At 40.6% G+C, this 24,379-nt stretch overlaps 1 protein-coding gene across 11 annotated transcripts in view; it reads left to right on the plus strand.

The window, feature by feature from the left end:
- The window catches only part of fbrsl1 (fibrosin-like 1), an 884,033-nt gene that overhangs the window by 481,301 nt on the left and 378,353 nt on the right, over positions 1 to 24,379 (plus strand). For all 11 annotated transcript variants that reach the window (XM_080208005.1, XM_080208014.1, XM_080208006.1 and 8 more), the window contains one exon: positions 2,746 to 2,781. In XM_080208005.1, coding sequence (XP_080064131.1) covers positions 2,746 to 2,781 — 36 coding nt within the window. The remainder of the gene's footprint in view (positions 1 to 2,745; positions 2,782 to 24,379) is intronic.

Genomic DNA, 24,379 nt, shown 5'->3' on the forward strand with positions numbered 1-24,379 from the left:
GCTGATGAAGCAAGTAAGGCTAGCCAGCTCAGAAACCTGACTGCAGCGGAGGTAAACCGATTATTGGAATATTTGATTAAATTCTGATTACAGCACTGGTCGATTATTAATTTCATAGCTGAATACTCTTCCAGCTAGCACATGTTTGCTAAAGAGCCAATGATTAGTACCTATCCTATGATAGAAAATGTTTCTTCAGCAGCTTCTCGGCTGCCTTTGTGGCGTCCGCAGTAATTTGTGTCACAGTTCATCATCAGGTGGTCACTCTTGGCTGATATCCATTGGATTTATGATGATATGTGCTGTGCAATAGTCAGTTGTGATCGAAAGACCAAGGTAGTGGAACTACACGGATGCTAGAATATTTTGAAATTTTTGCGGTGTTTGCACATTTACCAATATTCAAGTTTTATTTCCACACATTCTGATTGGAAGGTACCTGAAAAGATTTCTACCACAGAAAATACTTGAAAAGAAAGAATAAGAAAGACCTGTTTTACAGACCTGCAGATCCCAGGGCATCCCAAAGCAGTCACTGTTGTAGGTCACAAGGCAGCAAGTTGGCACACAACATGATAATGACCAGATAGCCTGTTTTTCTGATGTTGGTTGGGCGATAAATATTGGCCAGGATACTGAGGACGACTCTGCGGCTCTTTAAAGTAGTGTCATAGGATCTTTTATATCCATCTGAGAAAATAGACAATTCCTTGTTTTAAAGGCTGCAGGGGTGGCACAGTGGTTAGCTGCCTCGCAGCACCAGGACCCAGGTTCAATTCCAGCCTTGGGCAACTATGTGGATTTTGCATGTTCATAAGAACATAAGAAATAGGAGCAGGAGTAGGCCAACTAGCCCTTCGAGCCTGCCCCGCCATTCAATAAGATCATGGCTGATCTGTCGTGGCTCAGTTCCACATTCCCGCCCTCTCCCCATAACCCTTAATCCCCTCTCTTATCAAGAACCCATCAACCCGCTTCTTAAAAATATTTAGCGAGGTAGCCTCCACCACTTCAACGGGCAGAGAATTCCAGAGATTCACCACCCTTTGAGTGAAGAAGTTCCTCCTCAACTCTGTTCTAAACCGCCCCCCCTTTATCTTGAGGCTGTGCCCCCTAGTCCTACTATCCTTTCTGAGCAGGAAGAGTCTCTCCACCTCTATCCTATCCATCCCATTCATCATCTTATACGTCTCAATGAGATCTCCCCTCGTTCTTCTAAACTCTAACGAGTACAAGCCTAATTTATTCAGCCTCTCCTCATAGCTCAACCCCCTCAACTCCAGCATCAGCCTAGTAAACCTCCTCTGCACTCCCTCCAAGGCCAAAATATCCTTGCGTAAGTACGGCGCCCAAAACTGCACACAGTACTCCAGCTGCGGCCTCACCAATGCCCTATACAGCCGCAGCAAGACCTCCCTACTTTTATATTCAATCCCCCTCGCGCCCCATGTCTGTGTGGGTTTCCTTCACCTGCCCCCACAGTCCAAGATGTGCAGGTTAGGTGGATTGGCCATGTTAAGTTGCTCCTCAGTGTCTTATTGTTCCATGATAGTATATATTAGGGGCATTCATGGAGTCAGATATGTGAGGATATAGAGATAGGGTTATAGGGATAAGACTTGGATAAGAGTCAGTGCAGACTCAATGGGCTGAATGACCTCCTCTTGCACTGTAGGGATTCCACAACTGTCTCATCTGAAAAATGGCACCTCTGATAATGCACCACTCCCTCAGTCCTGCACTGGAATGTCAGTTTGCATTTTTGTCCCCAAATCCCTGGAGTGGGAGTTGAACCCACAATCTTCTGACTCAGAGGAATGAGCATTACTAACTGAACAACAGCTGACACACTTTGTCAGACTTTGATTTATCCTCAGTTTTGCTCTCTTCACTCCTGAGGATGCTGACACTTTCTGATGTATGATTCCACAGACACTGATGTCTCTCTCAAGTGGTTTAGGTAGTGAATATTAACCCTGGTTGACATCACACCTGTGCTTGATTGTGCCCTCACCCAGAAGTCTCACTTTGCAAAATAGAGTGTAAACCTGTGCTGTTCATCACATTTTCCCCTACCCATTCCAATGTCCTAATATGGGCAATGAATTAGCAGCTAGCTTGGAAGAGACTAGGAATTAAACCTGGGACCTTTTGCCTTGTGTGGCTTGGTAATGCACTACCAGGTACACTTATTATTAAGCCAAAGTTTTGTTTCATGAAATGAGAAATTCCTTTCCATTTCAGATATCCCTGTTATATCATTTTTACAGGGAGCATTTATATATATATTCTGGAAATTGTGTATTTTATACATTATATGTTTCTAACAATGTATTGCAATGTAAAGATAATTCAGCAAGTTGAATCCTATGGTTCTTAATCAGCTGGTATAAAAGGGTCAGCATCTCTTCAGTTGATTGAGATATACATATATACTGTAAACCTTTTTAAACATTTAAAATTAGTCAGATCAGTCAAAATGGAAACTGTAGTACCCAAAACATACAAACTTGACAAAAATATAGAACCATATAGTGATAAAATATGCAAAGTCTGTTAACAAAAAGAATATGGTTCAAAATTGTTCAATTGCCAAGAAATGTGCATAATCATCTCCACTGCTGTACAATAGGCCTCTGCACTTGCTTATAAATGCTAAAGGTCTGTTACTGGGTGTTTAAAAAGTCTCATGGAAGTTCAGTGCAACATCTAATGCATTTTCCTATTTTCTTTTCTCCCCCACAGAGTTCTGCTCATTCGTTTTCAGGGCGAGGATACTCTGTAAGTCATTGCAAACCTTTGAATATTATACATCAGTTCTCTTGGGTATCGGTGCTCTGTTTCAGAGCTAATTGCATATATTTCAGAGTATACATGCACATACATCCACTTACACAAAGTAATAAATTGCAGAAATGGCCTTCTAGCATGGGATTTCATTACATGATGACAATAACGTTAGTTCCTACTTGGTTTATAGAAGTCTTACTATCGTGAAAAGAATGGACTGGATTTAGCCATTCACAGCACTTTTTAGTTGCTCTTGTGAATCATTTTGCCAGTCTAGCATATGTTTACATTTCAGCCATTTGTACATCTTGGGCCTTTTGTACTGCTGCTTTAATTCTAATTCTAAAATGCTTGTTGACACGGTAGCATTGGATCTACAAGGCGATGTTGGCCCAAGGAAACCAGGTTTTACAGCATAAAAGATGGGCATTGGCTTATGGTTCCTGGTTTCTGATTTTGTATTTGTTTTCTGGATGGGGGTGATTCTGACAATGACACACTTTTTACCCATTCCTGGTTATTAAAAGAAGGTGACTGAGAGCTTTTCCTTCCAAGGCAGCTTGCGCAACATATGAGAGACTGCCGTCACTTAAAGGCCAAAGGGGAATGGGGATGACATTTCTTTTCCTGAAGGGCCAGTAAACTGCTGGTCCTTGTCACCAGTGCTGGAATTCAGCACTACCTTGCTGCTTTCTGCTCTCCAACCTGAAGACTCGCTTGATTGCTGTTTAGAACTGAGGCTGCCCTATATCAATAGTATGCTTGGAAAAAAAAGGCAGTTAAAGCAGAGTTAATAAGATTTTTACATAAAATTGAGGATAATGGGCTGATTACACCAATGGAATAAAGCAGGGGTGACCTGCTTGTACACGCAACCTTTTTCTTGTAAGTTGGGACTCTGTAGAGGCAAGACTGCTTGTATTTCTCGTAATTAATATTTTTCAATGACAGCTAAAATTTGATATTTTCGAAAGCTGATAATGAATGTGCTTCAGGGAGATTTTAAATAAACAAGAATCCACACAGTGACAAACAAGAATTTTATTTTATTAGTAGCTATTGTTGAATTCCAACTGGCTGATGATGGAGATAAAATTTTTGGAGTGTCTGTTTCTTCCTGATCCTAGTTAAATGCAGGAATATATCATGCATTGCGGTGATGTGCTGATGTATTGATAGCAGTGGACTTGACATTGCTTGGTAAAATTGAAGATGACTGGGTATTATCAGCCTAAACTAGGACTCAAATCTGTCATTCTTCCACAGATCCTTTTGCTCAATTTCACCTAAAGTTCACTATTGTCATATTACATAAATACTTGGAATTTACAATATTCTTGTTAAAATATATTATATTTCAGTGATTCCTTTAAAAGCCTAAAACACTTCTCCAGCTCCTGTTTGGTACACTGTCCACAGTTAAACTTGGTATGAAATTATCACATGATCAGGATCATTTGTTAGTAGAGTTCACATATGTGATTTGTCAATCTTGCATCCATGTAGATAAAAATGAAAAAAGGATTAGAAACTGCAGTAGCCAAAGGAACTCCATTTTCAGGTTCCTGGTTTTTGATTTTGTGGTCTCTTGGTTCTGGAGGTTAATTTGCTATTTGAATGCGTCAACTGTTTGTCTCAATATTGTCGTCATTCTTACAAGCTTTGAGAGTATTTTCCCCAGTAATTGTTTCCGTTTTGGTGCTGTCCATACAACTGATAGCTATTGTGCAACAAATCACTTTGGTGACTTGGGCATCAAAACGGTGTAATCAGAGCATAGCAAGCTCACCATACTGGATTTCATGGCTGACTGCGTTCAATTAATGGGATTAAATTCAGAAAAGTGATTTTTTTTTCCTATGGGGAAATAACTTCAACCTACACCTTCAGAGCAAAGTTTTATTTCCCATAGGTAAGCCAAGTTTACTTGATCCACAGTTATTTAGCTTAAAAGATGTAGAGTTTTTCACTCTTTTAGATTCCATGGGCTTCTGAGATGTTGTAATTATATTTGTAGCAGGTTTTGTGTTTAATACTAATCAATGAATAGTAAGCTTAATCATGAACCCTGAAAAACTTGGCAACAGCAAGCTTCGTGCTCCCACACTCATGTACTGGCTCTTAAGACTGCTTAAAAGTTGCTTGTAGGGAGAGCAAATCAGAGGATTAATTTGCAGCACCAAAGTACCACTCTGCCAAGTGTCAGTCTGAAGAGTAGTACCAGTGGATGTTTGGAGCAGGTTCCTTGACTCTTCAGTCATAGATGTTTTACTGTGTGCAAATGTGTGTGGTGTAAAAGAGGAGCTAAAGCTGCCATTGCCTTGAACTGAAATATTTGGAATGCAGAATACTCAAGTGGAATTTACTGAATTGTAAGATTTCCTGAAATTATATTATGATGGTATAAATAGCACAGAATTAAACATGTGGCATGACTTTTCATAGAATCCCTACAGGGCAGAAGGAGGCCGTTTGGCCTATCAAGTCTGCACCGACAATGATCCCACCCAGGTATCCCTATAACCCCATATATTTACCCTACTAATCCCCTGACGCGAACGACAATTTATTACGACCAATCCACATAATTCGCACATCTTTGGAGCGTGAGGAAACCAGAGAACCAGGAAAAAACCCACGCACACACAGGGAGAACATGCAGACTTCACACAGACAGTGACCCAAGCCGGGAATTGAACCTGGGTCCCTGGCGCTGTGAGGCAGCAGTGCTAACCACTGTACCACCTTGCTGCCTTGAGTTTTTTGCTTGCCCCTTAGTATGTAAATAAATGTGTTAGATATTTGTTTTTATAGCACCCATGGGCTTTATAAAATCAGTGGCCCTCTCTTTGTGATAAATTATTTCCACTGGACAGTTACCAACACATCAGTTTTTACCCGCATTTCATGTGTGACTAATGCAGTGGAGTTGCCGGCATTGGACTGGGGTAGGCTCCCCAAAATAATGCAGCCAGTGTTGCGTATGCAAGTTTTCCTGCATTTGCATTGTTCTCATGTAACTTGCTGTAAGATAAAGAATTGTATGATGTTATAGCTGTACTCCACTTGAAAGTTTGTGTGCACACATTTACAAAGGTAGGGAGAACTTCATGTGAGGGTGATGTGATCAGACGAGGCAGAATTTGTAAATCAAAGTCATGTCAAAAGAGATAAAACCTTATCATCGTGGGGGAGGGGCTGGTAGTTGAGAAGATCTCAGCACAATTTATTGATAAAAATAGCTTCACAAACATTGAAGGGAATGAGACACGATAGAAAATCAATCCCAACAGAAGAAAATCTACTGAACAATGTAAAATAATTGTACTCTTTGACTCCCGAGAAAAACCTTAGTAACAGTCCATCTGCTACATTTTGAGAGCTCTTAGCTGTGATAAGTGAAACCATGTGTGGAAACTGAAGTCATCAGCCCTTAAACGGGTAGTGGTATTTAGCATTTAATTTGAGATGCATAGGAACATAGGAATTAGGAGCGGGAGTAGGCAACTCAGTCCTTTGAGCATGCTCCATCATTCTGTATGACCATGGCTGATCTCCAGCTTATCCTGACTTCACTTCCTGGCCTTTTCCCCACAACTCTTTATCCTGCTTTTGATCAAACGTTTATCTATCTCTTTCTTGAATCCAGATTAATCTTGAGTCTGTGCAAAGATAGCCAATATTGGCCTGGACAGTAACTAGAACATAATTAACATTGCTTACTGTTTTGATGTATTGCCATGTGATTTCATTCTCTCCCCCCCCCACCCCCCAGAAGGCCTCACCCTGTCAAACAGTATTTCTTTCCTCCAATATTTTAACTAATAAATGAAAGTGGTCAAAACTAACGACAGAAGCACAACTTTTAAAAACTTATTTCTCACCCAAGTTGTGCAGTAACATCCAGGAGACTAAGCAATAATTCCAGGACAACCTAGAAGTTTTGATCACCCAGGGAAAATAGCCTCAGCACTCTTGGATACATAGGGAGAAAAACCTCACCAGGATTTCTACCATAATTCCTAATCAGTGATGTCCGCTGGAAAGTGTGCATGTCTTTTGGACTAAGCAGGGATCAGCTGTCAAATATCCAAGAGACATTTAGACCCTCAGTTTTGGAACCTATCACAGACTATGAAACAGTATCCTAGAAAAAGTTTAGCAAATGCAGACAAGGAAGGAAAGAACTAGGTCTGGAAAATAAAAATGAAGTAACAGAAGTAAGGTGCATTGCAAAATACATTTTTGATAACTCGAAGTGGGCAACAATGCAAACTCCCTTTCCTTTGACTTCTTCTCATTCATGGGGGTCAGTTTAGCTCAGTTGCCTGAATGGCTGGTTAGTGATGCAGAGTGACGTCAAAAGCACGGGTTCAGTTTTCATACTGGCTGAGGTACAAAGGCTCCATCTTCCCAACCTCACCCCTCACCTGAGGTGCAATGATCCTCAGGTTAAAATCATCATCAATCAGCTCTTCCTCTCCTCCAACCCTCCAATCCTTGGAAAATTTTGTATTCCTTCAAATTTGGCCCCGATGCATTCCCAAGTTTGCCCCACTATTGGTGACTGTTCTCAAGTCGTCAGGGATCTAGACTCTGGAACTTCCTTCCTAGACTTCCCTACCTTCCTCTGTCTCTTCAAGATACTCCTTAAAACTGACCTCTGACCAAGCAGTTGATCCCTTGCCTAATGGCTTCTTCTTTGGTTCGGTGTCGGGTTTTTTTTTATCTGATTATGCGCCTGCTAAGTACCCTGGGACATTTTACTATGAAATAGGTACCATATAAATGCACATCATTGTTTTGATCAACTCGTAGAAACTCATATGAAGAAATTCAATGGAAAGCTCTGCATTTTCATAGAAATAATGCAATTTTAGTAGCTGATTTCATTCTTTGTTCTGTTCCAGTGTTTGAAAACAAGGACTTGGATTTTTCAGTCCCTTCCCCTGGGCAGGACAGGAAAATTTCCCCATCCCTCCTTTTAGCTGCAGCTGCATATCTTGGGAATGAAGGAAAGAAAAACGAATGAGAAAAGAGAATTAAAGAATAAAATATGTCCAACAGAAATAAAGATTTATTAGTTGTTTAGAAAAATTAACTGCAGGAATTAAGTCAGAAAATATTTAAATTAGGAACAGGAGTAGGCCTTTCAGAACCTTGAGCCTGCTTTGTTGTTCAATAAGATCATGGCTGATCTGCTTATGGCCCCAACTCCACTTTCCTTCCTCCTCCTTTATTCTTTGACTCTCTTGTCAATCAAGAGTCTATCTAATTCAGCCTTAAAAATATTCAATGACATTATTTCCATTAAATAAGGAAGAGAGTTCCACGGATTCACAACCCTCAGAGAAATAAATTCTCATCATCCTCCTCTTAAATGGGAGAGCCTTTGGGGCGAATTTTCCTATTCCGCGCACCATGGGAATCATAGCGGGTGAGGGACAGACCACGGAAAGGTCCGTTGACCTCGGGCGGGATGTTCTAGTTTCAGGGCAAGCAAGACCAGAAAACCATCCTTTATTCTTAAGCTGTGCCTAGTTTCACCACTAGGTGAAACATCTCTCAGCATCCACCTGTACAGTCTCCTCAGGTTCTTATGTTTCAATAAGATTGCTTTTCATTCTTCTAAATTCCAGTGGATAGACACCCAACTTACCCAACTTTTTCTCAGGACCACTCACCCATTTCAAGAATTGTTCACATGAGCCTTCTCCAATTTGCATCTAATGCAGTTATGTCCTTTTCTAAATAAGGAGATCAAAGCTGCCTGTCATACTTTGGAGAAGGCTCATGCAAACTTAAAACATTAATTGTTTCCCTTGTCATAGAGGCTACCAGACCTATTTCAGAGCTCCAGTAACTGCAGTATTTTGCTTTTATTACTATACTCCAGATGTGGTTTCACCAATACTCCATACAACTTTAGCAAAATATTCCTGCTTTTATATTCTATTGCTCTTGCAATAAATGGCAACATTACATTTGCCTTCCTAATCACTTTTTGTACTTGCATATTAACATTTTGTGAATCATGTACCAGGACACTCAGATTCCCCTGTACCAGAGCGTTATACAATCTTTTTCCATTTGGACAAATGCTGCTTCAGTATTCTTCTGGCAAAAGTGGACAAATTCACATTTTCCTACATTATAATCCGTCTGCCAAATTTTGCCTACTCACTTAACCTATCCAAATCTCTTTGCAGACTCGTTATGTTTTCTTCACAATTTACTTTCCTATCTATATTTATGCTGTTAACAAGGTGGTACCCAAAGCAGTAGAGAGACAGAAGAGAAGGTTGAGGACAGCACAGAAGTTAAAGAGAGCACATTAAATAGTAAAGGCAGTGTCAGTAATCCTAGTGTCAAGCAGATCAGGCAAAAACAGGACAAAAAGCAAGGGAAGTCCAGATTAAACTGCATTTATTTCAATGCAAGAGGCCTGCCGGGCAAGACAGATAAACTCAGGACATGGATGGGTACATGGGACTGGGATATTATAGCAATTACTGAAAAATGGCTAAGGAAGGGACAGGACTGGCATCTTAATGTTCCAGGGTACAGATGCTGTAGAAAAGATAGAACAGGAAGTAAGGAAGGAGGGGGAGTTGCACTTTTAATCATAGCGAGGGGGATTGAATATAAAAGTAGGGAGGTCTTGCTGCAGCTGTATAGGGCATTGGTGAGGCCGCAGCTGGAGTACTGTGTGCAGTTTTGGGCGCCGCACCTGCGCAAAGATATTTTGGCCTTGGAGGGAGTGCAGAGGAGGTTTACTAGGCTGATACCGGAGTTGAGGGGGTTGAGCTATGAGGAGAGGCTGAATAAACTGGGCTTGTACTCGTTAGAGTTTAGAAGAATGAGGGGAGATCTCATTGAGACGTATAAGATAAGAACATAAGAACATAAGAAATAGGAGCAGGAGTAGGCCATCTAGCCCTTCGAGCCTGCCCCGCCATTCAATAAGATCATGGCTGATCTGTTGTGGCTCAGTTCCACTTTCCCGCCCTCTCCCCATAACCCTTAATCCCCTCTCTTATCAAGAACCCATCAACCCGCTTCTTAAAAATATTTAGCGAGGCAGCCTCCACCACTTCAACGGGCAGAGAATTCCAGAGATTCACCACCCTTTGAGTGAAGAAGTTCCTCCTCAACTCCGTTCTAAACCGCCTCCCCTTTATCTTGAGGCTGTGCCCCCTAGTCCTACTGTCTTTTTTGAGCGGGAAGAGTCTCTCCACCTCTATCCTATCCATCCCATTCATCATCTTATACGTCTCAATGAGATCTCCCCTCATTCTTCTAAACCCTAACGAGTACAAGCCTAGTTTATTCAGCCTCTCCTCATAGCTCAATCCCCTCAACTCCGGTATCAGCCTAGTAAACCTCCTCTGCACTCCCTCCAGGGCCAAAATATCCTTGATGAATGGGATGGATAGGATAGAGGTGGAAAGACTCTTCCCGCTCAAAAAAGACAGTAGGACTAGGGGGCACAGCCTCAAGATAAAAGGGGGGCGGTTTAGAACAGAGTTGAGGAGGAACTTCTTCACTCAAAGGGTGGTGAATCTCTGGAATTCTCTGCCCGTTGAAGTGGTGGAGGCTACCTCGCTAAATATTTTTAAGACGCGGGTTGATGGGTTTTTGATAGGAGAGGGGATTAAGGGTTATGGGGAGAGGGCGGGAAAGTGGAACTAAGCAGCGACAGATCAGCCATGATCTTATTGAATGGCGGGGCAGGCTCGAAGGGCTGGATGGCCTACTCCTGCTCCTAGTTCTTATGTAAAACATCACAGAAATACAGAGAGGGGGTATATCTGAGGTTCAGCCACTGAGTCCATATGAGTAGATCTGAGAAATAAGAAAGGGAAAATCACTTTGATGGAATGTATTATAGGCCCCCAAATAGTTGGCAGGAAATTGAGGAGCAAATATGTAAAGAAATTACAGATAGCTCCAAGAAAAATAGATTGGTAATAGTAGGGGATTTTAATTTTCCCAACATTGAGGCAGCCATAGTATTAGAGGCTTGATGAAGAGAAATTTATTGAGTGAATTCAAGAGGAATTTCTCATTCAATATGTGGATAGTCCAGCTAGGGAGGAGGCAAAACTTGACCTCCTCTTGGAAAATAAGGAAGAGTAGGTGACAGAACTGTTAGCGAGGGATCAATTTGGGACCAGTGACCATAATTCTATTCGTTTTAAGATAGCCATGGAGAATGATAGGTCTGGCCCAAAAGTTAAAATTCTAAACTGGGGCAAGGCCAATTTTGATGGTATTAGGGAGAAACTTTCAAAAGTTAGTTGGGGGAGCCTGTGGGAAGGCAAAGGGATACCTGGTAAGTGGGAGGCTTTCAAAAGTGTGTTAACTAGGGTTCAGGATAAGCACATTCCTCTGAGAGTGAAGGGTAAGGCTGGAATAATTATGCAATCCTGGATGACTCGGGATATTGAGGTCAAGAAGAAGGAGGAGGCACATGACATTTATAGGCAGCTGGGATCAAGTGAATCCCTTGAAAAGTATAGGTGGTGTAGTAGTAGAGTTAAGAGAGAAATCAGGAGGGCAAAAAGGGGACATGAGATTGTTTTGGCAGATAAGGCAAAGGAGAATCCAAAGAACTCCTACAAATACATAAAGGACAAAAGAGTAGCTAGAGAGAATATGACCTCTTAAGGATCAACAAGGTAATCTATTTGCGGATCCACAAGAGATGGATGAGATCCTAACTGAATATTTCTCATCAGTATTTACTGTTGAGAAAAACGTGGATATTTGGGGAACTAAATAGTGATGTTTTGAGGCGTGTACACATAACAGAAGGAGGTGCTGCAAGTCTTAAAGCACAGCAAGGTAGATAAATCCCCGCGATCTGATGAAGTGTATCCCAGGGCACTGTGGGAGGTTAGGGAGGAAATTGCGGGTCCCCTAGCAGAGATATTTGAATCGTCGATAGTCACAGGTGAGGTGCCTGAGGATTGGAGGGTGGCAAATTTAGTGCTTTGTTTAAAAAGGGCTGCAGGGAAAAGCCTAGGAACTATAGGCTGGTGAGCCTCATATCTGTAGTGGTTAAGTTAGAAGATATTTTGAGAGACAGGATCTACAGGCATTTGGAGACACAAGGACTGATTACAGACGGTCAGTATGGCTTTGTGAGTGGAAAATCATGTCCGACAAATTTGATTAAGTTTTTTGAAGGAGTAACCAAGAAGGTAGATGAGGGCAGTGCAGTTGATGTTGTCTACATGGACTTTAGCAGACGTTGTTCGTCCATCGTCATCGATGAGGACCTCGACACCATTAGTCATTTTGGGGCTGGTTGCAGTGTGCCTGAAGCTGACTGATCAGGTCAATTCGGGCACGGAATGTCCTGCACATATTGGACAGATTTGTGTAGACACTGTAGTTGTTGCACTGGTGGCTCTGGAATATGCATCTCGCGCTTAAGTTGTACTTCAGCAAAATACCTTGCTTCGTAAACTTGACAGCCTTTGTGGATGAGGCAGCGCCAGGTAGGGTGGTTTTGTGCCAGTGTTTCCAGGTGGTCGTGTTTACGGCAAGTGAGGGAGGCTTTAAGTGTGTCTTTTGAAACGTTTCTTCTGCCCTCCATGCGAGCGTCTTCCAGCAGAGAGTTCCCCAAAAAGGAGCTGCTTGGGAATGCGCTTGTCTGACATATGGATGACATGACCTACCCACCGGGTCTGCACTCTCATCAGCAGCGTGTGGACTGATGGTAGACTTGCTCTAGAGAGAACTTCAGTGTCTGGTACTTTGTCTTGCCATCTGATGTGTAATATTCTGCAAAAGCAAGTCATGTGGAAATGATTGAGCTGTCTTGCATGCCTTCAATACACAGTCCACGCTTCACAGGCATACAGGAGGGTAGTGAGTACCATGGCATTGTAGACCTTCAGTTTTGTTGCTGGATTGATTCCTCGACATTCCCATACAGTGGAGCGCAGTCTACCAAAAGCAGAACTTGCCTTTGCTATTCTGCAGTTAACTTCTGTATCAATAGTCACTGCTTGGGAGAAGGTGCTGCCAAGATAAGTACCATAGAAACCCTACAATGCAGAAAGAGGCCATTTGGCCCATTGAGTCTGCACCAACACCAATCCCACCCAGGCCCTACCCCCATATTTACCTGCTAATCCCTCTAACCTACGCATCCCAGGACAATAAGGGACAATTTCTTCTGTATGCTCCATCCTACAGTGTAGTTACTACTGGGATTTTCTCACTAACTTCATTGCAATGTTAATGTAAGCTTACTTGTGATAAATAAATGAACTTTAACTTTAGGGGGCCAATCAACTATTCCTGCAAGTGATGTCTATCTTTACTATTTCCTATCTCTATCCAAATTGATTCTGCATCCTGATCTTTAGAACCAAGGTCATCTCTCTCTTTGCCAACCTTAAAACCGTATACCTGGATTATGCAGTACTCTTCTCGGCCTTTTGGCTAAGATAACTGTAGTATCAACATTCTGTGCTTGGTTGATGTCATTAGCTTACATTTTAGCATCATTTGAAGCAATTTTTAAAAGCAGCATCTTGGCCTTTTGGCTAAGATGCAGATGAGATCAAGCCTTAGAGGAGGAGCTATGCCTACTCCAATCAGCTTGGATCATGTAGATCAAGCCCAAGACAGGAGGTGAGAGGCCTGTCATGTCAGCTTGGATTGGGAATGTCTCAACGTGTTGAGACAGTGAATTGGACTTGATTTGATTGAATTGGAATGTAAATGGGGAAGGTTTAGGAGAGGGAACATATCCTGACACAGTCCAGAGATCAAAGTAACAAATTTCCAAATCATTATCTCTTCTGTAAATCCTATTCATTATGTTCTACATTGTTGCCTTTTCTATATTTTTGTGTAGTTTATTATTATTAATCAGACTTAATGTGATTCAGTTTTGAAGCTTCATTCTCTGGTGACAAGGCTGTTTCTGTATTAATGGTATCTCGCAAGATTGTCACTGAAAGACATAGGATTTTGATTAAATGTGACAGATTTACATATCACATGGACTGCCACAGACAACGTCCATATCTCTTTCAATTCTGCTAAGCTTTTCCATCTTAATGATACTGAAGTATTGTATATCGACTGATGGAGCAGTTCTGGCAGCATTTGGTATAATTATGACATAGTCTAATATTCTTAGGCTTGGGATTCCATCAAAGATCCCTTGATGATTTAATCCTGACATTTAAATTTAGGTTATTAGTGTCACAAGTAGGCTTTCATTAACACTGAGTGAAGTTACTGTGAAAATCCCCCAGTCACCATACTCCAGCTCATGTTTGAGTACACATAAGAACATAAGAAATAGGAGCAGGAGTAGGCCATCTAGCCCTTCGAGCCTGCCCCGCCATTCAATAAGATCATGGCTGATCTGTCGTGGCTCAGTTCCACTTTCCCGCCCTCTCCCCAAGGGATCATTTCGCACAGCCAATACACCTAACCCTTGCACTTGAGAATTGAACAGGAACTAGTTTATTTTTACGGATTGGACGTGTGTTCTGTTTTTCAACTTTTTGTGTGCTATTTCAGATATTTGGTGTTTGCCATGTGATAAGTAGTTCCAGAAACACAGTTTCTGATAGAGTGGTGGTGCTGGCAGATCTTCTGGCTGGCTTGATTCAAGCAGTATCTTATATATGCCACACTGTGTAACATAGTACTTCTGTCCAAGAGGACCAGGAGAGTGGAAAGAACAGTGCGCGTTTCTTCAAAGCTGTCCAAAGTGCATTTTGTGGTGCAAGTCATTAGAGTGAGCCAAACATTTTCCATTCTTCCCTTTTCTAGGTGGATTTGTACTAACTTCATTTTGTAAATTGGGACCAATTCAGTATCTGAATATGATAACCTTAGCTTAGTTAATACCACTGTTGCCACAAAGCTTTATATTCAAGTCATGTTACAGGGCTCAAGCTGAAACTAAATTAAAGCTGAAACTCCAGTGTACTGAGGGAGTGCTGCAGAATTGGAGATGCCATCTTTTGAATGCAATATTAAACCAAAGCTCAGTCAGCCTGCTTGGAAGGATGTAAAAGATCCCATGAGGTGACATATTGCAGTTTCCTATTGATGTTTTTAACGTACGTGACCCCAAGATGAGCTTCCTACCTTATATCCATGTCATCACTAGAATCATATATTTCCATTCCTTTAACATTATTTGACCTAAGCTTGCTTCAGCTCATCTTTTGTTGAAACCCTCATCCATGCCTTTGTTACCTCTAGACTTGATTATTCCAGCGCATTCCTGGCATGTCTCCCACACTGTATCCACCACAAACTTGAGGTAATTTAAATTACTGCAGTGGATGTCCTGACTCATGCCAAGTTCCACTCTGCTGCTCCTCATTTCAATTTTAACCATCTCGCCCTTGTTAACAAATCATTTCTTGCTCCTCCCTAACTCTGTTTTACTCTTCAGCCCATGAATCCCCTCCCTTCTGCATGTCTGCATTCTGTCAATTCTGCCCTTGGGTATTGAGTGTCCATGATTTAAATCATTCCACCATGTGTAGCCATGCCTTCAAATGCTAAAGCTGTGTTGAGCTCTGGAATTCCCTCCCCGTAGCGCTCTTTCCTCTTTAAGTCAATCCTAAAAAAAACTACCTCTGTGACCAAGTTTTTGGTCATCTGGCCTAATAATTCCTCTGTGGCATGTTGTCCTATTGTTTCATAGTGCTGCAGGATGTTTTATTATGTTACAGAAGCTATGAAAATGCAAGTTCTTGTTGTAAGGGTAAGTTGTGCAGGATTTTACACATCCTGGTATCAGTTTGGCTTCCAGAATATTACATCACAGTTGATAAAGCATGCATGTGGTGATTGTGGCCTAATAGATGGAGTTTGAAGGGAAAGGGACACGTGTCTTAATAGCATTGTTGCATTCTCAGAAAACATGCAGAATCATACCGTGTTAGCATAACATAAAAACTAACTTTATTAAATTTCATAATGGTCAGGCCAAAGTCCCTTATGATATGTTCATGTCCTTAGCTGTGTTATCATTGGGTACCAAACAAAGATTAAATGTTACACCAGATGGTGAGTAATTGTAACCACTCTTCCACAATATTATGTGGTTGGTTTTGGAAAGCATAAGCGGAGATCTGTGAGTCGATTGTTTGCTAACTTGCCCTTTGGCCAGGGACCAAGTGTGCAAGAATGCCTTCAAAAGAGGAAGGCTTTTTTAAAAGTTTTATCTCAATAAACGCTGTGTAGTTTGATCCTTGCAATGTTGTGTTTTTGTGTTTCACAGAGCATTGGCAAAATCTTTTTAAAGATGTGTAGTTTTAAAGTTTCAGTACATCACATTGTTAAAGCACGCATTATTCTTGAGACAACTTGAAATACTGATGGGAAGAAAACTGGCTGAATAAAATGTTGGTTTCAACCAAGTATCTTTTAGGTTACAATTGCATTTCCTTTTGGTACCTGATAGCCAAAAATATTGCTGCATGCAAATCGTAGAAGTCAGTAACTTTTGAGTTGTGTATTGATAATCTTCATCTACACTGCCTGAGGCTGTAAAAGGGTCACTGGGGAGAAAGACTGTCACTGGAAAAAGACAGGTTATGGAAAAGGAACCAAGATTCTGCACTTAAGGAAAAAATGTAGAATTTAGTTTGCAAGGCCTTCCATTTGCTTATCTCTTATAGCATTGAGTAGCATTGAGATATATTATTTTAGATAATTGGAGATAAGAAAAAGGAACCCAGCCGTGCATCTTATCAGTTGCACTTCTTATCATAATGTTTTGTGATAAACCAAAAGATAAGTTAGCTGCTGTTTGTGCAGGGAGGTTTACTATTAGTTACATCAGGCCAGGGTGTGGGGGAAGGGGGAATGAATTTGTGGGAGGCTTGAAACAGGAAGTTCTAGTTACCAGCCCCAGTTTTGTTATCTAGGTAGTATCTGTGGTTGATCCTCTATAGCTTGTGGCTTACTTCTGGTTTTATATAAATACAAACTGAGTGAAGCTATGCTTCTGTTCCCACATGCTTTGTCAGTTAGATTCTGATGTCTGTGGTTACACGAGTACTGTAGGTGTCTCAGTGTGGTTACAGCTACAGGAAGAGGGAGACATTTGGCCTGCAGAGACAGGAATAACTCGGTTATCGGATAGTTACCAAAAGCACCGATTAAAAATGTGCTTTCTGAATCTGTTTCAGAGTGAAACTCATAGCTATTACTGCTTTAAAAAGTTTTTTTAAAATAAAATTTCCATATCCACTGAATAAATCCAATGATGTGACATTCATATACATTGCACACTACCATGTTTGAGAATTTATTTTCTAATCTTGTTGATCTTGAATACGTGTGCTAAACTAGTTTTGAAATATTTTCTCATTTTGTCCTAAGAGTAGTGTGATGCGAAATTTGCTGCAGGTTCCAGTGCGCAGGTGGTTTTGAGCGCAGGAATGCAAAATCTGTGTTCAGCACATCTCTTTGGTATTAGGTGTTATGTCAGGCTGCTAAATGAGACGTTTACCATTTTGGTGAAGGACAACCTGGAAATACTGTGTTACAGCTTGTGAGCTATGATTTTACAACCCATGTTTATTTCTACTACACAGGTGCGATTGTACTCTGTCAACATGATATGAGGATTCTGCCCTTTTTTTGTTAGCTTGAATTAACAAGAAAGATAGTTGACATAAGTTGAAGTTTTAAGAAAAAGTAACACTGCCAATTACTGTTGAAGAGCTGGAGATTGCTGAAGGAATGTCTTCTCTTGTCACTCCCTTAACTACCCGGAAAAGAGAAACATGTATTTTAGTAGGCTTCAAGAAAATGAATGGCTTCAGCACCAACACTATTATGGGATACGTGCTAAGCAAGGAATTAATTTCACTCTTTTCCAGTTGCCTGGTGTGCTAGTGTGGCCCCTTTAAGGGGTGTTTGCTCCTAGGAGAGTCTTATGACCCATGAACAATCAGGTAGAAGCTCACAAACCTCTGTCTATTGTATGTTAGGGCGCAGGACCTGGTAGATGGAACCTGCAGTGAGAGGCCTGGAGTCAGTGAGACTAGACCTGTATCTGTACTGAACTACTTTGTATATAGTTTTAACCATTGTTCAATAAATCACAGCTGTGATCCAAGGCTTCCTTGTCATGTTACCTTGTACCACAGTAGCCAGTATAATTCTGCAGATAGAACCAACAATAGCAAATCCTGCATGCGCCAGAATAAAATAGAGAAGTATTCAACTCTGTTTGCAGAGGCTTGACGGTTCCTAAAATGATAGCCTGATGTAAAATACAATTCTTTTGAATTTATTCATACAATGTTGATTGTTTGTAATTGTTTTTAATTTTTGGATACTATAATTGGGATTCTCTTGGAGGAAATAACTTTTCCCATTTGTCAAGTCAACAATATTAAAGAATCCTAATAGTGCTTATTTTATTTTAAAGTAGACGTGAACCAAGAAAACGTATGTTTTCATTAAGAAATCCCCTGACAGGTATCTAACCATCCTGCTAAAGAACAAAGATGCACAATGAGTAGTTTGTCAAAATAAAGGATGTTTCTTTGCTATCTTTATATTGACTAAATGTTTACTCACAAGACAGTTGTATCTGACAACATGAACACACTGCAGCATTGAGTAACATACACCTACATCACCAGAACACACCTTTGTGCTTAGTAATTTGTAGATGTCACATATGCTAAACTATTTTACTATGCCCAAGATTAAGGTAGCTGGCTGTGAATGATGTATCATCTTAATGCTCGTCAAGTGCAGTATATTCCAAAATCCTGCCAATAAGTTGGCATTATTTCAAAAGGCATTATGAAAATATAACCAGACTATGTTGGAAATAATTTTGTAAGTGAGGTGTTTTTGCACCCTAAAATACCTATCCATTAAAATAAGTGCTGGACCAGCAAAATGCTTTTTGGCCGTAAACATCTGATGTATAGATTTGAGAAAGTGTGCAATACATTTACTTTTGGAAGGGGACTATAATCTAGTGCAGATGAGTGAAGCTCTTCAGAATTACTGCCTGGATGATTAGAATTCTCTAAGTGCCAAATGGAAACTTAAAAAAATTTAATGCTTAGTCTTCTCTTCTAAAAGACAGATTAACAAAAAGAAATATGATTGAACACCATTGATTGCGAACAAATCCCGTAATATTGCTTTGTGCTACTATGGAACTGTAGTACTCTAAGCCAAGGACTTTGGATTTTAAGTCTATTTAATTGCCACAGCTAAACGATTGTTTGCTTTATTGGGCAACAGATTGACACATTGACCTGCAAAGTTGCCAATCAGCTATATAGTTAACAATAAATGTATTTGTTTTCAGAAGCATCATCAATTTTATCTTCTGATTTTCAGCCTTGGCAAAAATGTACATTATCTAGGTACAGTAAAAATCACCAAAGTAGTGGTGTATTGTTCTGCCACTAGGTGACACTTGTATATTTAGCAAATACATTGTATTAAAAGTATGAAAAATATATATTGAGGTTGAATTTATTGCTACACCAATTTCTTCCAATTAATATTTTACTGTTGAACTCAAAATGGATACTTGTCCTTGAATGAACTCTTAGTTACAGATTCTAGACAGACACCATATAAATTCACCTGAAAACTCTGTTCATTCTAGTTGAGTGCATATTGGATAACCAATCCAATACTGGGGGAGACAGTGGCATGGTGCTAATGTCACTGGACTAGTAATCCAGAGGCCTAGACTAATGCTTTGGGGATATGGGTTCCAATCTTACCCACTAAAGGGAGACAGTGGTATTGTCACTGGGCTAGTAATTCAGAAACCCAGGGGAAAGCTCTGGTTTGAATCCCACCATGGCAGATGGTGAAGTTTGAATTCAACAAAAATCTGGAATTAAAAATTTGATGATGACCATGAAGCTATTTTTGATTGTTGTAAACACCCATCTGGTTCATGAATTAAAGAAGGAAATCTATTATCCTTACCTGGTCTGGCCTACATATGACTCCAGCCCAACAATGTGGTTGACTCTGAAATGCCTTGGCAAACCACTCAGTTCAAGGGCAGTTAGGAGGACAAATAAATGCTAGTCCAGCCAGCGACACCCATATCCAATGAATTAAAAAAAACCACAACAGCTGGTAGAACTTAAACTCAGTTAACTAATAAATGTGAGCTTTTTTAGCAATGGGGGACATTATTCACTTCATCTCCTCAAACTGCAATTTCTAATGGCCCTTGATTTTTATTTATCCTCTTCCAAGACGAAAATTGTTTGTCTGATAAATTGAATTGGAGTTGATTTCAAGCATTTGAGTTGACTTCCACATCAGATATGATAAAATTAGTGAAGTTCTCTATCCTCTGTTTCAGTCTCATGTGAGTAAGCACTTTTTATCTCACCATTTTTCCATTTCCCATACTATCCATGAGATTGCTAATTAAATCTCAAGATTGAAACAATTGTCTACACCCAATCCAAAGCACATTTGCGAATTGTCCACACTAATTTCATTTGGGATTCTTGTAGCCAACATAGGGTGAAAACACATTGTGTCCCACCCACTCTTGGGCTTTAAGGCTAGCTTTCTACTGCCCAGTAACTCAAAAATAAATCACTGAAAAGTGCAAATGATCCTGTGATATGCTACTGTATGATCCGATCAACTCTCTTTTATTCACAGCCACCTCTATCATAAATTTGTTTACCTGTGTGAATATGTGTGTACACCAAGTCATAGTTCACAGCCACAAAACTTCTCTCGTCTGTGATTTAGACTCTTGCACCTTGGTTAGACCTCATTGTCTATGAAATTGCCACAGCTCAAAGCACAATTGTTGTTCATTGAAAACCTTTCCCAATATCCTGCTATGATGATTGTAAGGGCGGCCCAATGTCTGCAATCACAGATAGGTCCCTCCCTCCTCCTCCTCCTCCTCCTCTTCCTCCTCCTCTCTCTCTCTTTCTCTCCTCTCTCTTTCTCTCTCTTCCCCCCCCCCCCCCAAGAATCCAAAATGGTGAGCCCAATGACCAGAGGAGCACCACTAAGCCCTCAGAAAAAAGGGGCATCTGTGTAAATATACTCAGCTGGCTGGAGACTAAGTAGAAAAGCATTAAGCTGTCAATTAAATGAGTGTTAATGGCACTAGATCAAAATTGAATGGAAACAAAGGTTTTCAAACACTCTGAGCTTTCTAGAAAGGTTCAGAGACTTCAAATAAAAGCTGTGTGAATAGAATGGGGCGAAGTGAACAGCTGTGGAGAAAGGGACCCACCCCACAGTGAAAGTAAAATCTCCTCACTTATGGAGTCCTGTGATTTAGAAGCCTGCTATCAAGGAGCAGCACAGTGGTTAGCACCACTGCCTCATAGTGCCAGGGACCTGGGTTCACTTCCAGCCTCGGGTCACTGTCTGTTGGAGGTTGTGAGTTCTCCCCATGTCTGCGTGATTTTCCTCTGGGTGCTCCGGTTTCCTTCCTCACTCCAAAGATGTGTGGATTAGGTTGATTGGCCGTGTTAAATTGCCCCTTAGTGTCCGGGGGATTAGGAGGGTAGGTATGTGGAGTAATGGGGGCGGGACTTGAGTGAGATTGGTGTCGGTGCAGTCTTGATGGGCTGAATGGCTTCCTCCTGCAGTGTGGTTTCTATAATTTTATGAAACGGTTAGAGGCACTAGATACTGCAAAAGCCCTGATAACATTCTGGCAACAGTACTGAAGACTTGTGCTCCATAACTTGCCGCTCCCCTAGCTGAGCTCTTCCAATACAGCAACATTGGCATTTACCCAACAATGCGGAAAATTGCCCGGGTATGTCCTGTACACAAAAAGCAGGACAAATCCAACCCAACCAATTACCACCCAATCAGTCTACTCGATCATCAGTAAAGTGATGGAAGGGATCATTAACAGTGCTATCAAGCAGCACCTGCTCAGCGACACCTAGTTGGGGTTTTGCCAGAGTCACTCAGTTCCTGACCTCGTTATGGTGTTGGTTCAAACAATGACAAAAGTGCTGAATTCCATGGATGAAGTGTTTAATGCACAATGTTCAGCACCATTCATGACTCCTCAGATACTAAAGCAGTCCATGTTTAAGTGCAACAATGTCTGGACAATATCCAGGCTTGGGCTGACAACTGGCAAGCAACATTTGCACCACACAAATGCCAGGCAACAACCATCATCAACAAGAGACGCACTAACCACTGCTCCTCGACATTCAATGGTGTAACCATCGCTGAATCCCCGTGTGCATGGAACTAAAGGCAGAGGGCTCGTGTGTCCATACAAAAAGTGAAAATTCATAAAGAGTGCTAAAGGGAGAATGAGAGAGAGGTTAAAAAATGGCAGATGATGTTCTGAAAATCATAATATTGAAATCATGCCAACAGTTTGTGTCTATAGTCAAGATTAGTTAATGCCCTGACATGATATTAATATTATGCCGTGACTTCTGTACTGCACTTAAGCTTTTTTTCTTTATTAACTATGTTACCATTGTTTTCCCATACTTCATTTTTCTAGGTGAGGTTATAATATCCAAAATATTAATATAAAAGCAAAATACTGCCAATGCTGAAAAAATTCAGATGTTCAGGCAGCATCTATGGAGAGAAACAGCCAACACTGAATATTTTGAAATATCAAAACATTAAATTAGTTCAAAGTGAATAAATTATTTGTGAATTGTGTTTTTAAGGAGATCAATGTTCCCTTTATACAGTTTACACTTGTATTGTTTTGTATTTTTAAAATTTTTCCAAATCAATGGCCACATTTTGTGATAACCAGAACTGAAGCTATCAGTGCTCAGCACTATTTTGATGGAAATCAGATCATTGGCATCCACACACACACACAATAAAACAAAGGAACTTGCAATTCCCAATTCTCTTTGGATTTTCTGTCCACGTCACTGTTTGCTCTGATGGCAAATGCTGCTGAAAATTCTCCCAAGAAAGAGGGCAGTGTAGAGAAAATAGGAGTTATGCCTCAAATTTCTTTTTGCATATGGAGGTGTGCCATGATGTATAAAAGCTTGGAAACCACTTCTCCCTTGTTGTACTTCTGACATACTGGGTTAGAAAGGAGTCCTGTACATATTATCACACTGCAGCCACTCCATTCCCTTATTGTTGTTCATGGCATCACCTTTAATCTAAATAATAATTGCTTCGTAAGTGTGGATCCCAGTCAATTCTGGTGTTCAGCCTTTACAGTTATATGTCTGGTTTCAAGAATATTTGATTTGTTCTAGTTATTCCCACCCTGTTGTATTCTAACACTTGTATATATTTTTTCCAGGACTATCTGTTGTATTTCTAATCATTTTAGGTTCTTTTGTCAGCTTGGTGTCTCTGGCCTGTTCTCAGCAAATGATACACTTGGATTAACTCTCGCCACGCAATGAACTCCAGTGGTTTGCAGGTGTTCACATTGCACTGCCCTCACACACTGAGACACACAGCACAAATTAGTAACAGAAACCAAGAGCCCAGCATGCCACCATCAAAGGATTGACATTTTCAGCCTTTCCAAAGAGTTTTTTTTTGTCAGAACCACACCATGAACACTGTCCAGCTGAAAGGCTATTTGTCTGCCCCTGTGTGCAGCACTACTGTAGCAGCGGAGCTTGCTGCTAGCCTCACGCTGAGACCCTGGCTGTTGCTGCTAGCAACAGATAAAAATTGCTGTTAACTGCAGCAAGGACCCACAGCACATCAATCATGGCCCTGGATGAAGGCTTCAGGGTTCTGGGCCATTCTCTGGACTTGACGGCATGTTTTCCACTGACTGAACACACTATGGTGGAGGCTGGGCTATTCAATCAAGAAAATTTTATTTCCATAAAGTTTTGACTGATTTTCTTTATATCCATAATATTTAAAATAAGTTAATTCTTGACCATGCACGTGTCCAGCAGAACATGACGTTTTGGAAGAGGATGAATTAAATCATATCTTAAACTAGTGTAAAGTTTAGCCTTGCCTTACGCACAAAAGGCTTTTTAAAAATAAGCCAAAAATTCCCATTTGAAGATGTGCATGAGAGTTGCGACATATGAATTATGAATTATTTTTAAATATCTGATTAATTTTTTTAAAATTAAATGTTCAAAAGAGAAAGCTTACATTTCCACGGGGAACAATCTAATATTTGAGAAGTTCTAGGAAGGACTATAAAAAAGCAAAGCAGGAAATGGATATTAAAAAAGTTACAAAGTAAGATTCGGAGAGTTCAAAGTTACAGTGGATCTTGTAGCTGAAAAGGTGCAGCATGAGGTAATAGGTCTCACCATTAACTGTAATATGCAATGGAGCAGTGATTAACTATCTAATAAATAAAGGATTTGTGTGGGAGATTTGTCTCTTGATTCTCCCTATGGATAGTAACATCTCATCTCTGAACATTGCTACCTGCCTCAAACTGCCTTGGTCAATGTGAACTACTTTTGATTTTTGTAGCAAAGCTTTGTTAAAACATATTTTCCATTGCGTCATGTGTTGGACAGCATGATGAAATGTCAGGAAAAAGTATGTACTTAAACCAGGCTTGCCCAACTATTTAAAATGGAGGGGCGCAGTTCAAAAT

The sequence above is a fragment of the Carcharhinus amblyrhynchos genome, chromosome 20 (genome assembly GCF_965287045.1).
Source record: "Carcharhinus amblyrhynchos chromosome 20, sCarAmb.v2.hapA, whole genome shotgun sequence".
NCBI classification, from domain to species: Eukaryota; Metazoa; Chordata; class Chondrichthyes; order Carcharhiniformes; family Carcharhinidae; genus Carcharhinus; species Carcharhinus amblyrhynchos.